This window comes from Anticarsia gemmatalis, chromosome 1 (genome assembly GCF_050436995.1).
Source record: "Anticarsia gemmatalis isolate Benzon Research Colony breed Stoneville strain chromosome 1, ilAntGemm2 primary, whole genome shotgun sequence".
In the NCBI taxonomy this organism is placed as follows: Eukaryota; Metazoa; Arthropoda; class Insecta; order Lepidoptera; family Erebidae; genus Anticarsia; species Anticarsia gemmatalis.
This window is the reverse complement of record NC_134745.1, coordinates 6875873-6899390: the sequence shown is the minus strand read 5'-3', so window position 1 is coordinate 6899390 and position 23518 is coordinate 6875873. Positions and strand designations below refer to the sequence as shown.

At 34.0% G+C, this 23518-nt stretch overlaps 1 protein-coding gene across 2 annotated transcripts in view; it reads right to left on the bottom strand.

The window, feature by feature from the left end:
- LOC142973567 (lachesin-like) overlaps positions 1-23518 on the bottom strand; it is an 83650-nt gene that overhangs the window by 57400 nt on the left and 2732 nt on the right. For both annotated transcript variants that reach the window (XM_076115412.1, XM_076115404.1), the window contains one exon: positions 9831-10025. In XM_076115412.1, coding sequence (XP_075971527.1) covers positions 9831-9906 — 76 coding nt within the window. In that variant the 5' untranslated portion in view covers positions 9907-10025. The remainder of the gene's footprint in view (positions 1-9830; positions 10026-23518) is intronic.

Below are 23518 nucleotides of genomic sequence, written 5' to 3'. Positions count from 1 at the left end.
TAGTGAAGATACTATAAATAAATAAAATTTTGAGTTACATATGTTATAGTTTTTTTGCTACAAGTAGTCTCAAAGGAGAAGGGGAGATAAATAAAAACACCCACATATTGTCTGTTGTATTTATAGTCCCACATAATCTAAGCGATTGCTATAATCTAAACCGCCAGTTAGACTGGTTGCTACTGATAATTTCTTACAAAAAAAAATACTTTACCTTATTCGGGAATAGACCCGCGAACCTCTCAGTCACCTTGCCTACATGCTTTTTAGTTGCTCCCCTTTGAATTTTACAAGATATAGCCGATTTCATTCTTGGCAGCGTTTAGATATAGTTTTATAGCTCAATTTGTCTTCCCATACATCAAAAATGTACTAAGTGTTCCCGAAAATGATTTACGTTATGGCTGCTGGTGACCCACTAAGGCGCAGTGAAGGTAATTTTTATGAGGTTGATATTTGATCACTGTGTTAAGTTATACACTGTTATTATGCTATATAACTATTAAATAGCTTTGCTTTTTAGTGGTTTGGTTTAACATTTTTAGTTTTACTACATTCGTTGAAAATCTCTTTTACAAGCAATTAGTGATAGTAATGATCTCACCATGTGACATTTATTTATGAATCAACCATATTAGTCTGTCCGAGCATACAGGGAAATGTGAATTGAATTCCTGTATTCGAAAATAAAATAGGTACTTTCGCGTAGATACTTCAAGTTGAGTTCTAATATTAGTTTCTGTGAAAAAATTGTCTGGAAGGTAGCAAGAAACTGTTTACTAGTTATACCTAAACTGTAACGAGGAGTAATTCGGGATATCGATTCTAACAACATTTTGCTGCAGATGCCATACTATATCACTTTACAACCATTTCCACTCTTTCTATGTGTACTTAGTTTGAGAGTTTTTCTTAAAATGTTGATATTTACCTAAAAATAATTTCACGATTTATTTCAATGTGCAGTCTTTCAGATCGACCATTTCAGAGTAAAAAAACATGTACGGTTAAAACAAAATCGGAGAACTACGTTGCGTAAAGTTTACCTTTAATTTCGAAAGCCAACTGCAAATGAAGTAAAAACAATAAAACAATCATTTTAAAACATACATAAAGTCAAGTTCCATCATTAAACTCATTAAATCAAAGCTAATTTTACCTATAATCACATACTGATTACGTGCGGGTAAACAGTAAAGTTTCCCATAATAAATAAACAAGGCATCGAGGGTGGTTCGGAGTAGATAAAACCCTTATAGGCGGTGGACAAGTGACGACGGTCACGTTTTTAATCACCCCACTCGCATCCGTAACGTGTCACCAACTCATGGACTTTGGCGCGAATGTATACTTACAGTTTTATACTTTTCCTTTTATGAGTTCCATTGAGAGATTTGTCTTACGTTGATGGTTATTGGAGATGATTTATATTCTTCTTAATTTGTACATGTATACCTGCCCTCTTATTCATAAACACACTAAAAACCTAATTTAGTTAAAAAGCTACTAAAATATGTTTTCTCTTTTTCATTTCGCTAAGGAGTGAAAGAAACAAGACTCTTTATAAGCCTTTCATAACTTCATATATTTTTATGAATAAGAGGGCCAATGTTTAATCGTATTCTTAAAATGTAATTATAGTCAAAGCTTGTCCAGATGATAGAAAGGCAATCATGCAAAAACCCGTTCCAGTTATTAGATAACCAAAATTATATTTATTAATCGCTTTCTTGTGATAATCAGCTAATACGCAGTTTTAAGAGGGTGTATAAAGTATCGATGTTAAATCGCCAATCGCTAACGATAGAAGTAGCTAGTCTGCGGTGACCCTACCGCAAGTTTGAATGGCAATAAAACGAATGAAGCTTGTAAAGATTAAGGCAAGAGGCGACCATGTCGTGCGGAAAATCTTGCAACCAAGGCGCGATAGTGTATACCTATGTATGTAGCTTACTAAATTAGCAGTGAACAGATATTTTTATATCCAGGGGTTTGAGTTCCGATGTATTATTTAACAACAGCGTCTGTCCGAATGTTTTCTGCGATAATTGTTCAAGTTGTGTGTGAAACAACCTGTAGCATGTTCAACGTTGGTATCGCTTCCGATTGTTTGTTTTGAAGGCGGTGCTCGTTTGGAGAAAAAACTAGCTTGATTGATTAATTTATTTATTTGGCCAGTGTTGTTTATTGTTGGTAAAATTCTGGTTGGTTTGTCGGTCCTACAACTGATTTTGTTATTGATGTTGTGTGATTTTCCCAATTGGTATTGAAATAATTTCAAAAATTCTGTGAATGAAACGAATTTTTACGATCCATGCCAACATTACTAAAAATCTTTAACAACTAACTACATAAGCATTTTTTCGTTTGGTTATCGTCAGCTCTTTAGCATGATCCCGTAAAATTTACAGATTTTTCCGTTTTAAAAGTAACTTAGTAATTTATTATAAAGTACGAGTAACTGGAAACCTACTTCCAGAGTACGTTTCAACAGTTTTGTCGCAAAATTATGAAACCTAGCTAACTTCTGCGATTTGTTTTCGCTAGACTTGTTAAAAAGGAGTTAGAACGTTTGAAAATTATGAAGTCTATTAATTTTGAATTTTTTCCTAGAATTTCCAACACTTTAAACTTTGGTTTGACGACCTTTATAAAAGTAACATAATTATTTATTAAAATTAATTTTATAATTACTGCCTTAATTATTATAAGCTACAGTAGTGTAATTATGCGTAGCGTAGTATTCAATACAAGACTAGTATTTACGTTTCTATAACTCCCAATTTATTGTTATCAATTTAAACGTATAGTCACATTATTCACTTTCAATTTATGTGAGAAAATAAAGCCTATTTCCTAGAACACTTTTCTAGTAAAAATAGTAAAGTACATTCTATTTTTATAGTTCGTCGTATTGTGTTCTTTTGTGTAGGTGTTTGCCGCTTACGTGTATCCTTCGTTTTGGACAGATATCACGATCTGCGGAATAGAAAAACTATTTGTTTTCCCTCTTATTTTTTATATAAACGATTCTAATAATGTTTCGGTTTATCTGATTCCGGGAACTGAATTAGGTTTTCGAAGAAGTCATAATGTTTGTGGATAAAATATATATAGTACATAACAATAACAACAGGATCACGGAAGTGAATTGCCAGGAGTCAGGAATCAAAGCGAGGAAAATAATAAGAATTTTCTCTTAACTTTTTGATATTCCGGAAACGGTGAGCAAGCATTACCCAACTATCTACAAAGGTTACCACCACTTTAGTGTCATAGGAAGAAGATACAATAGCAAAGTGTCAAGACTGTAAAAATATACAAAATATCTTATTCCATTAAAATTTGATTTCATAACAGGATTGTGCGCAATAAAGTTCATTGAACTGAAAGACCTCATAAAGATAATAAGTATTATCTCTAAATCAGTTCGCGTCGTCAACACAAATAATAACAAAGATGCAAGCTCATACGAATGTATAAGTTCACGTTTTGCACCCGAGGCACGCGTGCGAATAAAAAATGTCATGTTTGTCGTTTAAAACGCAGGTTAGCACTTTCGTTCAAATTATTATACTCGTACGAGGTTTATTTTATGTTTATCTGTATTTATGAAAATGAAGAGTGCTCTTTTATACCTTGCGTTAACCTATATTCGTTTTAAATAAGATTTTATGTTATTGGAATGTTTGTGAATGATTTAGTTCAAAGAATAGTTTTGTTTAGGTTTCCATATCTCACCTAATTGTATCTCAGATTTGTGGCAAATATTTCCAAATAATAGAGGTTTCAGTGATTGATATAGATTTAATTTCTTTGCTATAATTTCTTATAGTTTCATAAAAAAAAAAACGAAAAATAGAACTTTATATTTTTCGATAATGTTGTAGGTTTTGTTTACCCCACAGAAGCGTTTATTCGTGAGTCACAAATATGTATAACATTATTTTGCTGTCAAAAATCTCCAATATTTCTCCTTCCTTTCCTGCGATTTTCTTAATCGCAAGAAAGGATTTTATACAAATCTTTAAAACAACTCTACCTATAGAAAATACTAAACAGTAACTTATTGTAAAATCCGATGCAGCTTAGCCAGCAAGCTGGGCAATAGCAAAACATAATAACATAACGTGGTGTCGACACAACGGGCCTCATCTGTTGCAGAACCGATAATCGTTGGACCAAATGAGCTTTGGACTTGAAACTGTGCCCACGTTGTATATTGTTATAATGTTATAGAACCTGGAAATGTACGTTCTTCTAGAATAAAGACGGATTTAAAGACTTTTATTAACTACTTAAGCCTGCGAAGGTAATGTGTGCCAAAATATCTAGCAACTTAAATGACGCGTATACTTTCAAGTATTTAAAAAAAATTGTATATTTATGGTCAAAATAGTAGCTTGAATATACGACAGTTGACCGAGACTGTACTTTGTGGTTCTTTAAACGCATTTTTTCTATAAAAAGTGCAGGTTAGCCAACGAGTCCTTTGCGTTATGAACAGTCATTTGCGGCAACTGGAAAGGTTTATCAATGAAGCTTATCTGAATCTTTTTGAGTCTTTCTTTGAGTGAATAGAATATCTTTCTTGTATTATTTTTTAGTTTTAAATACAAGAACAAAATATATGCATACATACATTATATAAGAATTACAGATGCACATAACAACTTGATGCAACGCAATAAGATTTACGACAAGTTCATGTTGGGTATGTGCTCAATCTCGATATGAGCTACAAGCAATTTCTCAGCAGGGAGTACTGTCACTTGTGACACGCCGCGATGTCAAGAGGGCAATAAATAAAACAGCTCCCCTTTCCCCAATTTTACATAAAAACGCGTCTCATCCGCAATCTGCATGTTTATGAGAGTATATTCTATAAACAAGTCGGGAGCTAGTACAGCTTATGGTGTATGGTGGGGACAGCAATATACTGAATTGAATGCAAATAAGATAACAGCAATAAATATGGGCCTTGCTCTTTGCATTTACGCGTTTGCGTTTGTCTGAGTCATTTTGCATGTCTCTTTTAAATTACGATATCAATCTTCTTAATCCAAATTAATATTTCTAGGATCTTGTATTTTGATAAGTTTTCCTTATAATTCAGCGTTCTCAAAAACGAATTTACTCGTATCTGTGTTAAAATTTCTAAGTAATCAATTTCATGTTTTATCTCGTTAAGCGCCTTAGGTCGGCTAAATTGATTAGCTCGAAAAACAATAAAGTTTAAGTCTGTTAGGTCACGCACTAGTCGTTACAAAAGGCTACAAAGAAGGTATAAATCTGAGGTAAATTTATAAAAATAACGCGGTTTATATTTGGAGCGAATAACTTATTTATACGGGAATAGAATTACAAAGCGGATACATAGTCAGCACAATTAGATACATTAGACTGACTAATATTTATTTTATTTATTACCTCTACAATACATAAATGTAATGTATTATTTACAACACTTTTTGTTTGTTTTACCACTTTCTTTTTTATATCTTAATGTCTTGTTCAAGAATAAAAACCATGAACACTGAAAGTAGTCTCGTCTTACGTTTTTTACTAAAAGATACTCAAGAAAAATTAAGCGCGTGTCAATCTCGGAGGCTCTTTGTTATAGGAAAATTTTGAGGTGACACAATAAACGTTGTTTCAGGGATATTTTGGGTCCGTCACTAAATCACAAGGGAAGGATTACTCATCGGCGATGTCCAAACAAAACGGCTCATTGACTTTCTGATTAATTGCAAAGAGAGTCGCGGTGACATTCCGATGTAGGAAAATATGCAAACAAATAAATACGACCTAATAATTTAATGACTTGGAAACGTTCATCATCGCTTTTGTTTTCGCTTAGAACCTGCTCGGACGAATGATGGAAACGTTTTACATCTCACGTGCTCCTTAGCGATAAATCACGGAGTTTGTTTAATTGTTTTCATGGCATGTTGGCATTATGTACCGCCATAATATAAGAAACACAAATGGCTGTAGTGTAGTGAAAGCTTCCTTTGTCGCACACTGTGACTACATAAATCCACTTAATTCTTACCGATGTATAAAAAGAAAATAACATTTTCGTTATTACATCAACATGAAAAATATATTTCTGCGTAATGTAGACTGTATTCAGTAATGGATAACACGTTTTGAATAAAGTACATCCCTAGGAGTACTGTCAGGTGGGAATTTTGAATAGTGTTAAAAGAGCTTTCTAGACGAAATAAAAATATTATTACACCTAGCGAGTACATTCACGTTAGCACGTAGTTGTCATTCTGGGTTGCCTACGCGAGTGCGTCGTGTTTCACATAAGTAGGGATTTGGCAAAAAGGTGGTAATAAGGTATGCAAGCCCTCTTTCCTTTGTCGGCCACTCGCTCGCAACGTGACGTGAATCACCACACGAGATTTGCTAACTCTATGCGAGGAATCCGAGAGGTGAAATGTAGACGACACAATTCGTAAAAGTGTTTACTCATTCATCCGTTTCGGAGCTAAGCTTTCGGTCGACGCGATCGGCGGCTATCTCTGGAATTCGGTTCGTGATTGTGGAAAGGTAAGCGGCGTCTATTCCGTAAATAATGCCAGTGGTGGGGTCATGCTCATTTATTATAGAAACTCAAATTTGTATGATAGCGTAAAGGTAAAAGGCGCGTGTAGACGGCGGGCGGGGTCGAACGGCCGCATCATTGTGCGGGCAGGCCGCGGGCGCACGATTACAATGCCCTCGCTGTGACATTTTCGCTAATGGTTCCAGGGTAGGCACAATAAAACGACAATACGACAGGAGATAAGGTGGCAAGTGAAAATTTTAGAACGAGATTAATTCAATTCCGACGTTGTGGATTCTAGATGCGGATTGTCGAGACGAGTATCTCGATCTAAATGTATTTAGTTTAAGCCAATTATTTTCAATGTAATAAGGTTTTGAGTGTAATAGAGTTAATTAACAACAAACGTAATCCATGGCTGCACTAAGTGATTTCCTGCGGAATATATATAATAAAGACCTCCTATTAAAACACAAAGAAAAAGAAAATATACCCTATTGCAAAATGTGACCGTGCTAGAATAAATATTATTCAATGTGACTTGGATTGAAATAAAATGAAACATAAAAAAGAATGATGTTTGACACAACATACTGTGACAGTACACGTGTTGTCGCTATATTTTGATCTCTCAACTGTTTTTCAATGAGGATTACAAGCGTCGCTTTGAGTCCTGAAAGGGTTATCCACGTTACTCTACGGTGCTTTTATATTTTTATCAACGTCGAATGAATTGCTTCGAATGTGACTACAAAAAACCCATTTGCAAAATGTCTCGATGGATTCATTTTACGCAAACATTAAATACTCTTTTTATGTAAGCACTTTAAAGGTATAAAGGGACCGCTTGATGATGTAGCTAATTAATATTGCCTTTTGCGTCGAGAAATTCTTTGAATATTTCTCTAGTTCGGGGGTTTTACGAGAAACCCACATAATTTTGGGATGTTAGAAAGTATTCTAAAATATAGTGGTTCGTATTTAATACCCGGGAGATGAAAGAAAAATATAAGTGTTTTAACTTGAAGGCTTTGAAGTTTGTGCGGGAATTTATAATTTTAGTTTTGTATAATTACTATTTGCTTGAATGATTTGATGAGAATAAAATTATGTTAGCAACAAATACTTTCTTAGGAGTAGGCACCTCATTTTATCGTACTACATTGACTGTGACGTTATATGCTGTGCTTAATTGTATATTTCAATCTTCATCAGATTATAATAAACAAAATGAATACTCCGAATGAGAATGCCACACATTAGAGAATTAATCTTCTAACAGCATTACAAAATTGTATTAAAACATTAACATTAACGAAACACTCCACTTAAAACAGCAGAAACCACTTGATTCATAACTGAATACGTTTCAGATTACGATTGCGTTCCCGCTTTAAAGTACAATAGTTTAGTGTTATGAAATGTTCCACGCAAACGTAGCGAAAGCTTGCACTTTGTGAAATGAGAGCGAGCGCTAAACAAAGCAGGGCCCGGCCCAAATGTTGTAAATGTCGCGCCGGTTATGCCGAGTTTAGGCTTTGATGCGAGCCACACAATGTCCTAGACAAACAGATGCCTTTACCTCGATTTACTTAATATTATGAGATAACGCGACAGTAAAAATGTGAAGGGAATTCTTACGTTTAGAACAATAACATACACGTTGCAATAACATACATGCTTGTATGTGTTAAGTTTTTAACTTAATTTGTTTTTTTATCTTTTGGTATACTAAATATAGGATATAGAGGGGAAAAATTACGATAAGAAAGTGCGACTCTAAAGCAAAGATATTCGAATTTAGAGTCGCACAAGGATCAGAAATATATTATGTATAAACTGACACATTTTAAATCATATTTTTTGTACGAAAATATCAATGTAATTATTTCTGTAGGGCAAAGAAACAATACACAGTGTTAAAAAAACCCTATATTTAGTAAAAAATGCTATTGGAAATATGACAGTGCATACATATTTTGACGCTGACCGTACCTCGTCGGTTTGAAATCAGATTAGGTACTTAAATTATCTCTAAAAGCTGAATAGTATTCTGAAATATTCATACAGTTCAACAATTTAAATTTTCAGTGTAACCTTAAATTACAAAAAGTGCATTTATTCGTAAAATTTTCATAGTCATAAAACCCTTTATTATTTGTTCTAAATCACTGGTCACATCAAAAGCCGTTAAATTAATTTATCGGTCGACCGAACGTAAAAAATAAAAAGTTTTTACGTGTGGCTTTGTAACAAGTTGTGAGGTATGTGTGCATTTAATTACTATAAAAAGTTTACAATACTTTTTTGCTCAAATAATATTCCGAAATTAATGTTTTTGGCTTAAAATGTTAATTATTATTCAGTGCTATTCATTGAAATGGTTACTAATGTATAAGCTGGATAGCTTTTTGGTTAAAAACAACGAATTAAATATTTTTTTTTTACTTAATTAAAATTGAATAATAATAAGTTAATATCTATTTGTTTTGCAAAGTGAAGAAAGCAGAAAGAGCATTGGAATCAGGACAAATCCTTGTAGGAATTTACCGATATAACAAAACAGCATCAAACATTCTTCTCCTATTTGAAAATGCCGATTCGGTTTAAATACGATCACAAGCTTTCAACTTCAACATCTCTAACACATCAGTCTTTATTTTAAGACCTAGTAATACATTAGTGTGAATTTTTTACAACTGTCCACGCTATTTCGAGACCAGAAGTAAAGGCAAACCGGCTGTTTATAGTCTCACGGTAGTTTCAAGAGTCAAGTGGGGGAAATAACCTTTTGCGGTGACGTTGAGCGCACGATTACAGCATTGTACAAGTACTCTACAATGTTATTCGACATTTTACTTTGACTTTTTTTTAGCGAAGTGGACTAGACCGGCCAGATAGGTACATATTTTTCGATGCCTTTAAATTATCTGCATTTTTTCTAACGAGCAGGCCTATATAATTTGTTTATATAAAGTCTGAAAATGAAGTAAAAGGTCAAATATATTGATACCTTTTGGATGTAGAAAGGGTCAATTTTTATAGCGTTTAATGTACCAAGGTCAAGAGATGTTTTTATATCTGAAAAATAACAAAATATTACGACAAAATGAGACCGAATTCAGAAAGCTGCACTGAACTGGTGCATTCGATAATTTGATCATTAAGTACATCTATATGCATTTGATACGGCAATTGCTAAACCCATCTCATTCCTTCCTTGTATAGATACTTGTTCAAAAGTGTGTAAATTGAAGATATAAGCTTTTCTTACCAATAAAATTGACATGTAGCACAGCGAGCACGAGCAGGCGCGCGAGGGGTCCGCCTCCGTGCGCGTGCGCCGCCATCTTCCCTCAGCGCGTCACAGTCCGGTGCGCACGACCACCGCCGCTGCTCTCCCACGCACACTTTAGTCTTCGCATTTTGTACACTTATCAACACATTTAGCCGTGGACCTCAGTTCCACCTGTGGACAAATAATATGTATTTACTTTTTCTGTTAAGGTAAATGTAGTAAACTGAGCTCTAATAGGTCAATAATGACAAGACATGCTCCTGAGAACATCTTAATTAGGATCAGATTCTGGATTTATGTGCAACGGTAGTTACTCCAAACTAGGCTTTAATATAACGTCAGGCAGACCAAGGTACTTTATTAGTATCTAATCAATATAATAAATGTAAAATGTGAAAGTATTAAAATATTTGTTATAGAAAGATTTCAATAATGAAATAAATGAACACACCCACAATTCACTGTGCTATCTGTTTAACAATACTAATTTTGCTATCAGAAGTCATGTACGTTACACTGCACGTCTTGATGAAGTTAAGACGGGTTAGGAGTTTAAACGGAAGTTAAGTAGTTAAACAATTCATTCTAGTGCAGTCAATTGGCAACACTTCAACAAAGTGGCCAATTTGTCTGATAAATTGCAATAAACTAAATCGCTCTCTGTATTTTTTGTATGCATAAAGTCCAAGAATCAATATCAGACTGCAATGCACTTTAAAATGCTATGTCTACACCTAATTTTTATAAATATAAATTTGTGTTTTTTGAAGATAAGTAGGTACTATCGAACCAACTGAATCATGACCCATTTTGCCGATAATTCGCTTGACACCGTCAAAACAGTAAGAATTTCGTCTCTATCGTCAAAGTTGCACTTAGGACATTTTAAACATGCATACGACTGTGTTATGATGTATTACGACTACAGACAACTTTGACCTTTGTTATTACAGTACGTAGATACGTTTTCGATAAATCACTCTTAATTTGAATCTAGAATGTAAATAGTCTAAACTCTTTTCACTGTGAAAAAAACCTATTTGTGTCAAATATCAAATAGCACGTCATTTAGAAATCTGTGAAACGATTAGGGTAACCACTATAGTCATTGCCCATCATACAGTGATTGCCAATGTTAAGGAATAATACGTTTATTTTAATTTCTAAAGTTACCAGTTTAAGTTAATTGCGATATATGTCACTTTCAGAATATTGGTAACATTTTAATTTATAGAACTCATGTCCGACGTTTGTGCGACAGGTGTGTAGTTCGAAAAGAAAAAGTAGGTAAGTTTGTTGCAATTGTTGTTATAACACATTTGAATTAACAGTATTCGCTAGTATTGCTTGTTTTTAAATGTTTTATATTGAATTAGTATAAAGTTATTGAAATAAACGACTGATGTTCTTTTAGAAAGAATATTTAAGTGCGATATAATAAAATAGAGTTTAAGTCAATGTTTTACTAAATAAAGATACTATTGAACAAAATTGTGTATCAATTCCTTAGGCACTTGTCCCACCGCCAACGATGAACGAGTAACGAGTAGAGCTGGAATTGGAAACGAGTTGGCGAGCCGCGGGGAGCGAGTGCGTAGTTGCGGTAGTTGTGTAGCTCTGCTACAAACGAGTGTGCGAGTGAGGCGAGCGATTACTCGCATCACTGTCATCATCGTAGAGAAATGACAGCTGGTTGCTCTCTCGACGTGTGTTCTAATCGCGCGGGTATCGCTGAGCGATTGTTATCTTTCATGGTTCTGGTCGCTTAGCAGCAGACTAGTGAGGCGAGTGATCGCCGTCAGCGTGAACAGTCAGCGATCAACTATTTGTATATGTGTCTCTTTTGTTTACATGGAATACATATCTACTATACGTTTCTTGAACGAGAAAATAGCCGATAGTTTGTCGTTTTCTCGTCGGCGGTGGGACAAGTGCCTTAACCGGGTAATAACTATGCTGGTTACCCTATATTATTTTAATTTTTATAGTAACATTATTTCCTATAAGGGCCGAATAAACCATGTCCCGAGTGGGTATCGAACCCACTCCTGACGCGTCGCAGTCGTAACATCAACCCACTACGCCACGGAGCCTGTTAAAAACGGTAGGAAAGCATTATTGTATTGGCGCACAAAGATTTGTCGCAATAATGACAGATAACAAATTCATCACCAAGGAAACGTAGGTGCAAGCCAATTTCGACCTACGCGTATATAGACGTGTTTTAGAAAATGAGCACATGGTGGGTCATGATTCAGTTTGTTCGATAGTACATACATAGTCATAAAGTTAATTATCTTCCCCAATCTAAAAATTTACGGAATGAAGAATATTTAAACATTCATCTCTCGTCGTTGAAAACAGATAGAAATATATGGATATAAGTAAGTTATGCACCGTTAATAACTAGCACATCAAGGGCCAAATAATGATTGAAGATGCTAATCCTCTAAGAGAACCAGATTGATGAACCTGATTATGATTTTCAACCTACGTGTAATTAAAATAAATTGTCGATCTTTTTACAGACCTTATATTTATAAGGCAGCCACAGAAAGTCAGACAAGTGTAGCTACTGTTGTCTAGTGTCGACTATGTTAAAAATAAACATTGTATAGTGTCAGTGCTTTCAATAAATCGTAAACAAATTCTTTTATCACTGCATGTTGCACATAAAAGACAATGCAACGTATCGAAACAATTGTAACTGATATTGTAATCACAATGTTTGGAGTTGAACTGATTTCGACTTTACATGTTGTAGGTACTACAGATTTATATTTAACTTTGTTTCTGTTTTATTAAAGTTGAAAGAATACTATGTCACGCTAATAATACAATAGTGTTAAAACTCAAAATACATCGAACTCGACTTAAAACTATTGCCATAGGTATAATAATATTTTTTAATTTATTAGTAACAGGATAATCTTCAATTTCATTTTGAAAACACACGGAGCATTTATTTTATTTTCATCGGTAATAAGTGATTAACAAATGTTTTGTCGATTCTGTGCAGTTACGGCACATTTGTTTACTAGTGTCATGTATGAAACACATTTTTTACGGAGAGGTGTTTATAAGTTTTATTTGATCAAGCGATGTATATTAGTATTCTGAATAGACCCGGACTAAAAAAGTGTTCATTAACGATATATACCAATGTATAATCAAAGCAAAGGTAACTCTATGTGACTGCTAAAAATGCTTTCACATCTCCTACAGTCTAACAGGATGACAAGATGTATCGGTGTGAATTAAGCGAGAGAAGTTTCTAGGGATCGTTGCATTCTTTGGTCTTTGACTATCTCTATCGGAAAAAGGCTTCATTTTATTATGTATTTATGTATAGTTTAACATAATTGGTTAGCAGAAATTTCTCATGCAAGTGCAATTATATCCTGAAGAGGAATATAAAGCACTTTTTTAATTACGTACAAGCGGAACGGCAGGCAAAAGCGAGTAGTTCTACAAATACGATACATATTGAATGTAGCCTGCTTTCAGGCTTAACAATACATACTTAATTATAGTCTAACTTTAGAGTATCTTGATAAAGTAGCTTAAGCACTATAATATAATTGTTAAACACTAGTTGAACCCAAGCTTAGTAAATCCAAAGGATTTATAACAAAGGCTAGGTTTACATTGAGATTAGACACGTTACAAAGACCTATAGCTTTGTTGGAGCAGTCTGGGTTACCTATTCCATAAATTTACATGAGAATATATTCAACTATGAAGTCTATAACTATGAACTATGTACTGGGAGTTTTAAGTCTCTGTTCAACTATTATTATTGATGTCCTATGTATAGTTAAGTCAGTTTATTTTCAGTTTTATCACCGCTGAATAGGTATCGAAAAGCTTTACAAATACTTTATACTTTCTTATACATTTATTATCGGTTAAGTTATCCGTTACTTAATCAACAAATTTGTGAAACTGGCCTTTTGTCTGTTGTATATCCGTTAAAGAACATCTGTATCTACTGAACCACAAAATAAATATGTTATGTTAAAATTAATATATTGTGAACAAAATACAACACCATTTACAATGGTCTGATTCACACGAGATACAAAAATCTAACAATACAATTTAAAATACTAACAGAAGTAATGTATGTACATACGTGATTTAAAACTCTCTCTACAAGCTGTCCAAATGTTTTAGATTTTTTATTTAAACCCTGCATTTTGTATACATATGGACAATGGACATAGTTTGAAACGTGTTTTGGGACTGTTTGCTCATTGGCTTCCATCGATCTGTGAACATTTCTATCCTATTGCACTATTGTTTCCATCAAAACAAAATAAAAATGCCGCCTAACCTAACAATAAATTTCAGTATCTATGCACGGAGTACGGAATGGTAAAATATTCGTATTTTTATTCACATTCGCCGGAGCACCAGAGAAACAGTCGAACGTTATCTAAAATATGAGTGAATGTGGGGGCAGTACGTGCGGTAGGTTCTAAAAGAATTTGATATCAAAGATTCGCTCGAGGCAGCATAAACACGGACCTCGTGTTTGGCCACAACGCAAAATTAAACCTCACTTATGGAAGAGCCGAGTCTTATGTGCCGGGATTGAGAAAATTTTAAATAACAGCAAATTACTTAAAATTCTGTCTACTGTCTTCGGCTATACAGTTATTGTTAAGCCAGCATATGTAGTTTGTGCTCTGACCAGTTCAAGGGTCCCCTGCCACCTGTATGTGTGTTACCCTAATCCCAGTGAGCGTTGTTCGTGTTAAAATGTCACACAGTCTAAACTGACAGCATGCGAGCTGGCTCACGTTAATCGATTTAACCCGACTTCGATATGTGCTGCTATTTCTGTGTTATGTTTCATTAATAAAATAAAAAAAAAATAAGCTTTCCTGAATTTATACCTAAATTAATATATTGCAATTCCAGGTTAAGATATTTTACTTCGATACAATTACGACTGAGCGCATGTGTCTTGATGAACTTCAATATAAATGTACCTACACATTATTTCATAATATTTTCTGTATTTATTTTATTTTCCACGTCAAAGACCTATAAGTTTATCTGCTTCTAGAAAATTGTCATTAAAATTGAGCTAATAAAATAAACGCGCTCAAAAATATTTCTACGAATATTGTTGATTCGATGGCCTCTTCCAGGCTACTCTATAATATAGGTAGTCACACTCCACATAACATAATCACAAAATGGATACGGTGGTGTCTTTTGGCCTCTGATTCTGTTATGAAATAGAATGTGCATTACTTCATACATTTGGCTAATGGAATATTTTTATAAGCCGTTTTGGACGCTTATTTTCCTTGTAGCTGCATATTTATGATTTTGGCACGTCCTCAATTCGTTTAGCTTGGTTTAGTTACCTAGTAAGGTAATGTGCTACGAAATATTGCTTGAATGAAAAACGATTTTTGAATGTTTATCAGAACTTTATTTTTTTGTAAATTTATTGGTCTGGTTGTGCTTTGTGTTTTGTTTAATATCTCTCGTCTTGTAAGTCAAGTGCGGAAAATACGTTAATTAAATATAGTGTAGTGCTGAGTATAAAAATATGTAAGTGTTAGAAAGCTTGTGCTTCATTCTACTAGAATCTTCTTAAGCTTTAAAAAAGTTGTAGGAAATGCATCTACTTATAATATTAAATGTCTAAAGGTACAAAATGGAATAAGTTGAAGTGCAACTTGGTTTCCGCTCGCCTTCACAGTTTTCTCAGAACCACTGATGGTCGTCAACTGGAAAATGTCAGCTAGTTTGTTGCTTGCACTTAGTATCAGCGGAAGAAAATATATAGATGACATTTTAAAATGCTAGGAGGTCAGTATATTGAAAAATAAATCTACATTTATTTTTTCTAGGACGTCTATTTGCGAGATATTTTTGGTAATCAGTTACTCATAAACTTGGACCGATACATAACTTCATTTTAAAGGCAAGACTGTGACCTTTGTTTCTATAGAGCGGGCAAATAATATGAATTTTAAGAAAGAAAATCTCAGTAATAATTATTATTTTGACCCGATCCAGTATTCCAACCTGTATGTGTAGCATTTGCATTATTACCGATATACCAGTCTATAATACAAAAAAGCTTCCTAAAATTTTGCTACAGTCACAAAAAATGCGACCAAAACAGTGAAATTAGGTTCAGTCAAAGTACAAGCTAGGGTACAGCAAGCTATAATCGCGGCGATAAAGCAGGTTGGCAATGACAAATCGCGGTAACGCAACATGGTACGTTTGAGTCGCGATAACGCGCGATCGACGCGCAACTTGTAATTAATGCTCGCGCTATGCGTTTCCTTTCCACCCTTTATACGACAATTGATGTTTACAGTCATAATTATTGTAGTATCTTTGTGTTAAGGATCTGAGATAGAATGTAGTTATTCTTTTTAATAGTACGAGATAATGCTGACTTTTCTTTAACAATAAATGTTTATTCGAATTTATAACAAACGTTTAACCAATTTCAGCTTTGTAGTAATAAGAATCGCATGCGTAACAAGTACTTAAAAAAGTAAATCTTTTTAACAAGCCATTGTGCTATGTGACGATATCGAGATTTTTATACTCAAATATTTTGGAGGACACAAAATATTATTCTTGTTTCTTTGCCGCAGTTGGGTAAAAGACATCATTTTTATTATGTCTAGTGTTACGAAAATGAGTTTCTTATTCACAAAACTATGCGCAAGGAACCTTTTCTTGTTCAGGAAATGGACAAGAATTCTCTAGCCTTTGATTTAGTTACATGACAATCAAGTACATTGTTTCTGTCTGTGGATGGTATAAAATGAGTGTGTTTAGTACACCCATTATCCGCCACTACATTCGTGGGTTAAGCTTTAAAGGCTTTAAAGTTACTTTCCGGGCCGCGCTGAATTATTTCCTCTCGCAACCGACTCAAATTGTTTGTAAGTAGCAAACTTTCCAGATTGTTTCACTTGATTAGTTTTTGTATAAAGAAAATAATGTTAATTGTTTATAGAGGATTTCTTGAACAAGTTATCAACGTTGAACATTTCGCAGTTCGTACGTGCGTTTTCCTAAACGCATGATACGCGTGTATCGTACAACCTAATTCCAGTCAAATGAAAGATACGATTTTTTTCGTATATGTTATATCAATAATGTATGTAACAAATCGAAGCTCTGGTACATAACTTATTCCTAAAGTGTATTTTGTTAGTAGTCCTGCTTACAAATCGTCTTGATACCGATGCTATTTCTATTTGAGAAGGAGATCCTGAGAAACCTCCGAACTTTATGTTCGGAGGCAAATATGAAACTCTACTGAAAAAAAATAAATCATCTTATATGAAAATCTATGCTACAAAACAGCTCGCGTAATAACGTAAACATATCCATATACAGAAACAGGAATTATAATTAAGATGTGAAAGATAATAAGTTATTCACACTCGCAATAAAATTGGAATACTCGTGTATTTACAAGATACTCTCATTAACATGAAACAGTAAACTTATCAAAAATTAATCAACGTTCCACTTAGTTACGTTAACAACGAAAATCGAAACGATTGCAGTTTCGTATAATTCATGCTTGTGTATGAGAATGACACAATATACTCAAATTAATGAACGAGCTGAAAACACATTTTGCTTTCGACGAGTTGCCTGTTCGTTTGTAAGAGCACCAATTATAAAGTGGCGTAATCAGTGCATGGTCGAGCGTTACCGCAATCTCTGACTCGGCACTAGTTGTCCATGTTTGATTTCATGGGTCAATTCTATTCGTAATGACTAATTGTGATCGTTTTTGATTTGCGGTTTTTATTTTGGTAAATTTTATTATAACATTTTTTGGTCTATTGCAAGGACTATGTCGTCTTTTGACTTTGTCGTTCAACGTTTGTATGATAAGAATATGAAAAATTATTTATATTGACGCGACGAAAAGAAATGCATTTCATTATTTCAATCACATTTTTTCTTATGTCAAACAAAACTGCTATTTTCTAAAATTTTGTAATTATGCACACTTATTACAGTTATTACATTGCCTTTGTATGATCCATTCAACCATAACCCATCGTTTAAATGATAAACATTCACCCACAAATTCTACATTGATATTTATAATATTAGCACAGTCATGGGTTTCCTATAAACAATGTTGAACTATGACAATATGGAGATGCTCCTCAACTAGATACAGGGATAGTTGGGTGTCGCCAGGGGTGGCAAAAATGTACATGCAATAAATTCACTATTGTGTACAGCTTCATAACATTTTATGCACATGAAATATGTATGACTGAGTTTTAGAATAGAAACTTTTGAATATTATTTTGTATCCCGATACTTTTTTACGTGAAAATCAATTTTAACAAACGCAGGCGCAGTCGGTTGTGTATCTGACTGCTCATCATGATGTTCTCGGGTTCAATTTTCGGTCAGGCAAAGTACGGGTACTAGGTACGGGTCTATTCTATTTTTTGACATAGAAAGAGTTGGTTAACAAGCCCGGTAAATAGCAATAGACTTGCCTACTATTATGTAGGGCTGATGTTCATTGTTAATGACAAAACGTGCATGTAGGACATACACCGCTGCCTACACCTTGGGGTACAACAGTCGTGATATTGTGTTATATGTATATATGTGTAACATTATAATTTAATAAAAGTTTCCAAGTATAACCTTAAGCAACGTGCAATATAAACTTAAATATACTTCAAAATAAATCATGAAAAGTTCCTCACAGATTTAAAATCAGGTAAAAAGTTCCGCCACCCGGAACACTGGTTAATGATCCCTGATATATTTTACGCGAATAACGATTGAAGTGAACTGAGATTGTTATTGATTCTGAGTATCGTCTGCGAATGTAGTTAGTTCTTTATATTGGCGTTTCATAATTCTAATTTATGCAAGATAATAAAGATGCACAATGATAAGATACTTTATTGAACAAGTTGTATTAGTATAGTCTTTCAATATTTGATATTTGCGCACGGCAACCAATTTATTCATTTTTCTTCTGATGACATACATTATATGTTATAGATGAATACTATTATTTTCATAGGAATAAAACAATCTATGGTTTAGTAAAACAAACAATTTGGTATTTGAATTATACGTAAATATTGTAATAGTTCTAAAATACTATAAATTTTGATTTTTTACTGACAATCAACAAAAGTTTATTCCATGAGCGAACAATTTGGCAACATCTACTCACGCGTGCGAGTATACCCAACAGTGTTATTGCCTTATCCGTGGAGTATTTGCGTGTCATTCGTCAGGGCTGTCCTGTAATTAACGAGGACATGGACAGCGGCGGCCTAATGAATAGCGGGTGTAACGTGTCGTACAAAAACTCGCCCGTCATACTACACGCGGCGAATATCGGCCGATAAGGCAAGCCGTGCAAGCCGGCGATACGCGGTTTGTGGACACCCCTATCTAAACACGGCCCCCAAAATGAGCGAGATGAAAAAACATTTCGGTAATAAATTCAGGAGATTAGCGATGGATTTGAGGTAATTGAGGAGGTTTTGCTGCGTTATATAATGCGTAGTGTAGCGAGTCATTATTTTGTCTGGTTTGTGCAGCTAAAATTATGATATTTATTATTATTTCATGTAGCTATAATTGCTATACGCAAATAAAGAGGGAACAGTTTTTAGGTCAAATCAATTGTTATGTATTGTGTTCTGATTAATAATTAATAAATTTAAAATAAAACATAACATAACCGAATGGGTGTAAGGTAGAGATTGGCTTTAAAACAACACCTTTGACACGCTAAAAACAGCAAGCCTAAAAACCCTAAAACAAAAAGTTAGAGCCGGTAGCTCACATAAACATCGTGTTATTGAAAGTAACTTCCCCAAGTTTTTCTGAAGAATCAATTTTAATCTCCCGATCTTACGATTATCGCTGCACGCTCTCACTAAGGACGTGACTTGACTGTAGCCGTAAGCTGCGTATGAAATTCTAGATGTCAAAATGATAGGCACATATTGGCCGGTTATTGATTTTCGACGGACAGCGAACGAACACTGCAAATTTATCTGAGCAGAAACAACATTATGCGTCGTTCAAAAAACGCAGTACCGTGAAACATTAATATTTTAAAAGACATTGTTGAATATTATTTTATGAGAAAAATGAGCTGTGAATACCTGTATCATTTATTGCAAGCTGTTGATTTTCAATTAGTACGTGTTGTGTGTGTTAAGTTTCGAATTTTGGATTTTTGACTGCATCAAAGTATAACAGCTTATGGCAATAATTCATTAGGTAGGAAAAAATATTCCAATCTAAGGTTATTTTATCTTTAAGTTAGCTTTATTATATGTGCATTTCAGGGACATAGTTAAAGTTATGTATTACTAGACTTAAACCAATCTAGATAATTACTTCCAAATGTAATTTCTAAGTAATGACAAGCAACCCGTTCACCATTATTCACTTCAGGAAGTTAGTTGTAAAGCCGCAAGTCTCAGGTAGCCGCACCGTTAAAGCAAATACTGGCCTTTTACAACGAAGGGTAAAAACAGTAGTGCCACTAAATGTCTCGGTGGGGCCTTTAATTTTTATTAACCCAGGATCGCGTATTAAATGGCCGTGAAAAATGTTCCAATTGTTCTGTATACGATACAACTATTATTGTGAAGTAAGTTTTGTATGTGAATAGGTTACTGAATATTTTATGCGGATCCGCAGTCAAACAACGGAAGTTTTTGAAATAATAAGTCTGGCTGACTATTATAGGATTTACTTTAAAACAATATTGGTTCGTTTTAATTAAAATATATTGCGCTAAATATCTGTTAAAAATACGGCGATAAGTGTTTGCTCAGTAAGGAAGTGGTTATTAAAATTAATTTTCTGACAAGTATTTTTTGTGTCGTTGCGACCTATTTATTAAATAGTATTCAGATTTTTTATTCTTGGATGAAATCCTATAAACGATTTGGTTAGTCCTTGACTTTCTAAATTCTATCCTCAGTTAAAAAAGCCTTAGTTTCACGAATCGTACGTTTTTGTTTGCTTTCCTTTATCTAAACACAGGTCCGATTATTTCAAATAAGCTGACCTTTGTATCGCGCCATATTCAGGTAGCTCCTGTATTATAATTTTGTTATTGTGCTGTTTAAAACAATGATCTGAAAATTATATTACACTGGTAACTAATATTAGTTTGTACCTGTTATTAGTAGTGCTAATATTAAACGTACAGTGAACAACAAAAATATGTACTCATTGTCTCATGTTCTAACGTACTTTTACGAAAAAAAATATTAATACAGTTACTGATATTACTAATCTGTTCATGCAATATGATTGTAAAATATCTTTAAGTCAATAAAAAGTAGTGATTTTTTGCATTATAATGGACGGAATGATGATAACGTACATGTCTTTTTGATTTTGTCTGTACATTACGGTAGTACCTGTTATTATTAATACAGTAACAGTTCCCAATTTTGGATGGAGAGTACTAAGTTAAGTGGTGTCTCGACGAGGTGTATCAGGTTCGCTTAAGCCACTAGACAACGGTATTGATTTCAGAGATTGCATTACGGAGCAATAGCTTATTGATATGAACGGCTCCACGGATGTAAATATCTTCCATTTCTGCGGTGGTTTGAGGAATCGCATTGAAACGACCTGTCAACGGATTTAGGAATTCAGATGCTTATTCCGGTTTATTTCGATCGGTATATTATAAGGTATTGCAATCCTACTAATCTTATAAATGCGAAAATTTGTGTGTATGTATGGATGTTTGTTACTCTTTCACGCAAATACCACTAATCCGATTAAGATGAAATTTGATATGCAGGTGGCTGAAGACCCAGAATAACACATAGGCTACTTTTTATCCCGAAGTTTCCGAGGAATCAGGATTTATACGGGAGGAGTTTCCACGCGGTCGTAGTCGCGGCCTCTAGTTGAAGATAAAGTTAAGAAAATTAAGTATTAAAATAGATTAGGTGACCATAGTATGTGGTGAAATGAGTGACGAAATGCCTCTTGACAATTAGGGAAGATCAAAAGCGCGTTTTTCTGTACCCTTTACCACGGGTAGACTGTGAAAAAGCCCTTAAAACAGATTTTACTTTTAAATTTCTAGAATTTTTCTTGATTTTTCCCAGGTAGTCGATAGTGGTAGTAGACTGTCCTGCTCCAGGAAAGGTACAAAAATTTGTTTTGTCTATATTTATGACAAAAAAAATATTTAGCATCCACCTTTCTCATTGCTTTGTAAAGAAATGTGATGTCCACGTCAGTCAACCTCGTTTTACCGCTTTACCGCGCTTATATTAAAAATGGTCTTTAATAATTTTTTGTATCCTCTTTTAACATTCTTTCAAACAAAAACAACGCAATGTTATACAAACAAGAGCTATCAATTCAACGGTATTCTTAATCTGTTACAACTTAGGGGAAATTATCTCTCAGATTAGACAATGTTTAAATCATTACCCATGAATATTTATTACAGTGAAAATATTGAGAAAGAAATCTCGACCCGAGTTGGCGTCGTACCAACTTCACGCAAGTCTTTGTAGCGATTCATTTTACTTTTTTATATTAATTGTTCATTTTTTAAGAGAAGTGGGAAATTGTCCGTTTTTCATTTGCTTTCTTTAGTTGTTATAGTTTTGATAAGGTAAAAGGTATGAAGTGGAGTGAAACTTTAAGACAGCAGTTACGTCACTTATGTTAAAGTGTATGATTGGAGTTTAACTTCCATATTAGTTTCATTTTATAATTTATAGTTTATTAATTACCCTTCTGACACTGCCCAATTGCTACGCTTGACTGGCGTAAGGTTTTTTCTTAAATTTAGATTCAGAATTAATCTTGTTTCAAACTATCCCCGCGAGTCAACAATATTCACATGGTTTTCATGTAGTTTTAGATGTTAGTATTGATTTGCAGTACAGCATTTTCCTTCTAAATATAGGATATCAAGGACTACTAACGTGCAGACAAGCAAAAAACGCCGTTTTTTACAGCCAACTGCTAAAACAGGATGTGAAAACCTAATTGGTTGTTAAAACTCCACTCCATTCACTTCGTTCAACCTAAAACTGTATGCTCTTAGTCAAAAAAGCGTGCTCACTTTGTTCCGTTAAATATTTTTGTACTGAAAAAAATATTTTTGGAACGGTAGTCTGGAGATAAATACAAATGCCCTCCAGGCTTGATGTCACCTTCCATTTCAATGACCCTGGCAAGTTGCTGTCTGGCTTTTTGAATTATTCAGAAAACTATATTTCTGGAGAATTGTTGAAATAAATAAATCAATGTTAATAATCTGTGGCAGTAGTGCGATAGAAATTTCGATGCGATAGTATCGAACTCCTGTCATTAAATGTCAAATACGATTCAGGCCCATCGTTAGGAGAAATTATGCTTACTTATAGTTGATCTTAATGCCTTTGCACTTTTGAAGTTATAGTCAGATTGATGACAAGTACCTATGAACTTTATAATATGCACTCAAATAGCTTGTGGTAGTGATGTAACTGTGACATCAAAGTTTTCAAATATTTTTTAAGTCAAGTTATATTTTATTATGTAATAATTAATATTAGTTAAAATATCTTAAATCTTGCACATTATATATCTTCACATCACATTTAAAATATTCTTAGTTC